The sequence below is a fragment of the Centropristis striata genome, chromosome 8 (genome assembly GCF_030273125.1).
Source record: "Centropristis striata isolate RG_2023a ecotype Rhode Island chromosome 8, C.striata_1.0, whole genome shotgun sequence".
NCBI lineage: Eukaryota > Metazoa > Chordata > Actinopteri > Perciformes > Serranidae > Centropristis > Centropristis striata.
The window spans coordinates 30,660,641-30,665,256 of NC_081524.1; the positions used below are offsets into that span (position 1 = coordinate 30,660,641).

General features: G+C 36.9%; 1 protein-coding gene across 1 annotated transcript; it reads right to left on the reverse strand.

Moving 5' to 3' along the window:
• Positions 1–2,379: 2,379 nt before the first annotated feature.
• Positions 2,380–3,201, reverse strand: LOC131976004 (hepcidin-like). Its single transcript, XM_059338860.1, has 3 exons — positions 3,066–3,201; positions 2,899–2,973; positions 2,380–2,784 (listed from the first exon to the last, which is right to left on the reverse strand). Exons 1-3 carry the CDS (start codon positions 3,150–3,152, stop codon positions 2,683–2,685), a joined length of 264 nt encoding a protein of 87 aa, XP_059194843.1. The 5' UTR covers positions 3,153–3,201; the 3' UTR covers positions 2,380–2,682.
• Positions 3,202–4,616: the final 1,415 nt, after the last annotated feature.

Here is a 4,616-nt window from a genome sequence, read left to right on the forward strand (position 1 = left end):
CCAGAGTTCTACTCCACAATATTAGATATTTATTTTAAAAACAAGTATTACTCACAATTCATCATCACACATGTTTTGTATTTTTCCAACCACTGAGTAAAGCTAACTAATATGCTTTGCAAGAAAATATCATAAAATCATCTCATTTTGTGCAGATTTTTTTATTCCATTATTCATTTTTACCCATGCTAGCAGCATGGGTCTAGGGATAACCATGTCAAAGCAATATCTAAACAGATGGATTAATATAGGATTCTTTACTGACATTCATGTTCCCATTTGACATGTACTAATGAGGTTGTCCTCTTGTGCCAGTGTGTAATTGACATTTGTGGTTTTGAGTGAACTTTCTTGACAACTATTGGATGGATTTACACGAAATGTGGTACAGACACACATGTTCCCCTCAGAATGAAGGAAGGGGGATGCAACGCAACCTCAAGCAAGGCACTGCATTGACCAACCACATATGCACACGCACATTCCTCAATTTGTGACATGAACGCTGTTTCTGTAGTTTACCTCGTGCTTGTAGCAGCAAAATTTAGTTCCAGCTGTGATAACTTACTAGAGTTGTGGAATCCTGTTTTGCATCGTTTTGGCCTCTGGTACGTCTTTAAAGCCATTACTCTCTCGCTCCAATTGGACTTGCCTGTATTTTATCCCCCCCAGTACCTTAAAGTGCTCCTATAATTAACATTTTAGGATACATTATTGTATTTTTCACAATGTCGGCCATTGTCAGTTACAAGGTAACAAGCTAAAAGATGCTAACTACACTTGACACATCTGCTCCTCATCTGAATCTGTTAGCTCGAACATGTATGGCTGAATCTCTTTTATTTCTTCTAACAGAGAAGATTTAACAGACACAAAACCCAGACCCTTTTTATAATGGCAAACCATGTTTAATGAAATATTAATTATAGTTTTTGGTGAACATGCTAATAACTATATCTGCTAAACATCAGCATGATAGAATTGCTAGTATCTTGACATTAGTATTAGCTCAAAGCAATGCTGTCCTTATGGAGCCATGAGCGCAGCTGTCGAGTTCTAGTCTTTTTTTAGTAATAAAACAGCAAATAAAGTAGATTAATGTGTTCAACTAACAAATCTTGTGGCTGCTCTATCTCAAGGAACGGAAATAGCAGCTTCCAGTTTTGTGCGTCTCGACAACAGTAACATCCTGTGAATTATTCAGCTTCCCACCCAAAGACTTTGTACACTTTAAGCTTGAAGATTTATAGAGCAAGAATACTGTAGTTCACTGATGAACAGGCCCCCTAATTGCAGCCTGCCTGCCTGCATTGTGTTTTGTGCGTGTGTATGTGGGTATGAGTCAGATAAAATAAACCACATGGTTTGTGTCCTTCTGTGTGTGTGTGTGTGTGTGTGTGTGTGTGTGTGTGAGGAAGCTGAACAGAACCCTCTGCTCTCATTTACTATCTCCTTGTGTGGTTTGGCAGCAGCTCTGTTGGTATGGGGGCGTGTAACGGGCATCCGTCTGGGCGTGAGGCAGGCCTGGCATGCCGCTTAGCCCCCTGCAAGGCTGCATGAGGGTGGGATCAGAGCAGGAGTCCGCCAGGCTCCAGACTGGTAGTCTGTGCATGTTTGACTGTGAACAAATGTGTGTTCTTCGGAGTGTACATGCACTATGTGTGTGGGTAATTAAATCGTAATTACATAGGTTTAAATAGCAACCGCAGGTCTGCCATTGTTCTGCTTGTCACTTGCAATATGTTGACTTCTCTGTATGTTGTTTCACCATTCAAACTCTATCACAGTGTCTCTCTGAGTCTGTGTGTTCCCTAATCATTTCTCCGCTGAGTTAACACCAGACCATTTATTTGACCTTTGTGGTCATTATAATTGTGAGGTGCGATCCAGCCATGCTGAAAGGAACACAATAGCATGCATACCACCATGGCTCGATGCCATACCTCCCTTCACTGTTCTGGATAACAAGCAAAGCACAGCAGAGCTAAGCTGGGCCTGGTTAGCACTTGGACAGCAGACCACCCTTGCTAAATGGTGTTGCCTCAAGAAGTGCTATTTGTTAGAGGCCAGTGGAGGATGTTACGTCCTTAACACCCCAATATTTGGGCCTCTATGATGGCACATAGTGTTGGAGCTACAGCATATTATATTGTCAGTGCCAGATACAGATGCAGATACAGACAATTAGTTGAAGAGATCCAGATTTTTTATTGGTTGACGGACACAAATAATTAAAATTTTTTGGTTAAACAGATATAAATACAAATAATTTAGTTGGTTAAACAGATATAAATACCGATAATTTATTGGTTAAATAGATAAAAATACAGATAATTTAGTTGGTTGAACAGATATAAATACAGATCATTTATTGGTTAAACAGATAAAAATACAGATAATTTAGTTGGTTGAACAGATATAAATACAGATCATTTAGTTGGTTAAACAGATAAAAATACAGATAATTTAGTTGGTTGAACAGATACAGATACGTATACAGATACAGATACAGATACACATAATGGTGTATTTCCTCATCCCTAAAGATAATATACAAAAGCATCTGCAGGTACGGTATTCAATATAATGCTCAGTCACATCACTGAGCACACAGTCACTTCAACATGACCAAATGCAGTGACATCCGACATCTAATTAAGAAATAGGCTGGTACAAAAATCCTCATTTGCAGCACATTCCACAGACGCCAACGAAACAGCAGCCGCAGCAGAAACGACATTTAATCGGGCCAGTCTGGCGCTTCTCTCTGATGTCAAACGGCATCTGTAAGACAGAAAAGAGCACCATCATTTATCCTGTTCATCAAAAACACAACCAATATACATTTGGTCAAAATCAGGTTAAAATACCTCATTTTTTTCAATCAATCGAACATACCATCCATGTTTCCACTGATTCGTCTTCATACGAAACTAGACTGTCATTGCTCATTGTCTCCTCCAGCTCTGGCACCTGGTAACAAATTGTGAACAATTAGCAATTTAGCAATCTTAGCATTCTGACAAAACACAGATAATTGCAAATTATATTAGTCATGTTCTTACTTCAGTGACTGGGACAGCAGAACTCTCTTGGATACAAATAAATGTGAGCATGGCAACTGCTGCAACTGCAACACTGAATGTCTTCATCTTAGGAGGGTTTGACTGGTTTAAGTTGTTATTTGGTAAATTATTTTCAGCTCCGGGCTGTTCTCCTGTCTGATGGTTGAGTGTGTAAAACTTGCTGGTATTTATACTCACTTAAGCCACTGTTTATTTATCATTGGTAGCACTGGCTTGCCTCCAGTGGTGGGCTTGCATCACTGTGTGTGTGATCATGGGAATAGTTGTTGGAAATTCCAGAGGAATCGGACGTTCTGTAGCCATGGTTTTAATATTTTCGGGTTATGATTTTAATGTCTGGGTTAGGGCCCAGTGTCTGTGACCATATGAAACTGAACCATTATTTTCTACAAACAGAATACAATGTTGCTGCACATGTTCTAAAATATACAGTAATGAAGCAAAATGTATCCTGTGCTTATGTGTGGATTGTGCGAATATTTATAATATTTTATTTAATGTAATAATTCAATTTTTTTTTTTTGGTAGTATAAAAAGTAATCACTGTTCAGTTACACTGATAAAGTCAGGTGCGTTTTAATGTGTAGTAACTTCAGTCTTTCCAAATATCTTGCGCAATAACTAAAATCCCCTCTTTCATGTGACTTTCTCCCATATACTGATAACACTCCTGACCTCCTGAGTACAGAACCATGAAGACTCCACTCTGTTGGAATATACAACTTTTAGTTATTATGCTCTCCACTGTTGGAACAATCTGCCAGGAGAACTCACACATGCACCAACTGTAACTTTTTTTTAGAAAAGCTTGAATGCTTTTTAACTGAGATTGCCCCCTGTGATTAATTTGGGGTGAAATCGCACTTTTTTGCATTATGATTATTATTATCCCCTTATTTTCTCATTAGTTTATTTTAGTATATCTTAGTATTATTTTTTTTGTGTGTGTCGTTAGTTTGTTGTTTATTCCTTTTCTTGGAGATCCTCATTTGGGGAATACCAGTTTGCCTTGTATATATGTTTGTCTGTTTACCCTATGTTTTTTATTTACTTTAAAAAAAAAAATAAAAAAAAATGCAAGGTACAATATTGTAAAGAAAATGAAATGACTGATTATGTTTGTGAAAGGAAGAAGCCTTGCAATAAAGTATGTAAAAAATGATTATTATTATCATTTTATTTGTTTTATTTATCTTATCATTTTATTCTTTATTAAGCATTTTATATAAAACGTTTTATGCAGTTTTATTTCTCATACCTGCCTTTTTTAAATGTAATTATGTAGAGCACCTTGAGCTTCCTCTGAGTATAAAATGTGCTGTAATAATAAACTTGCCTTTCCTTACAGCAGACTACCTATGGTTTAAATACCTATTTTTAATATCAAAGGACAGCATCAGGTTCAGCATTTCTTTATACTACAATTTGAGCTCATTTATTATATCAAATAACGATAAAAATGTTTTGGTTTAGAAAAATCCTTTAATCATTACTTAATTGTTGTTGTTCTTTATGTAAGGTTTTTATTTG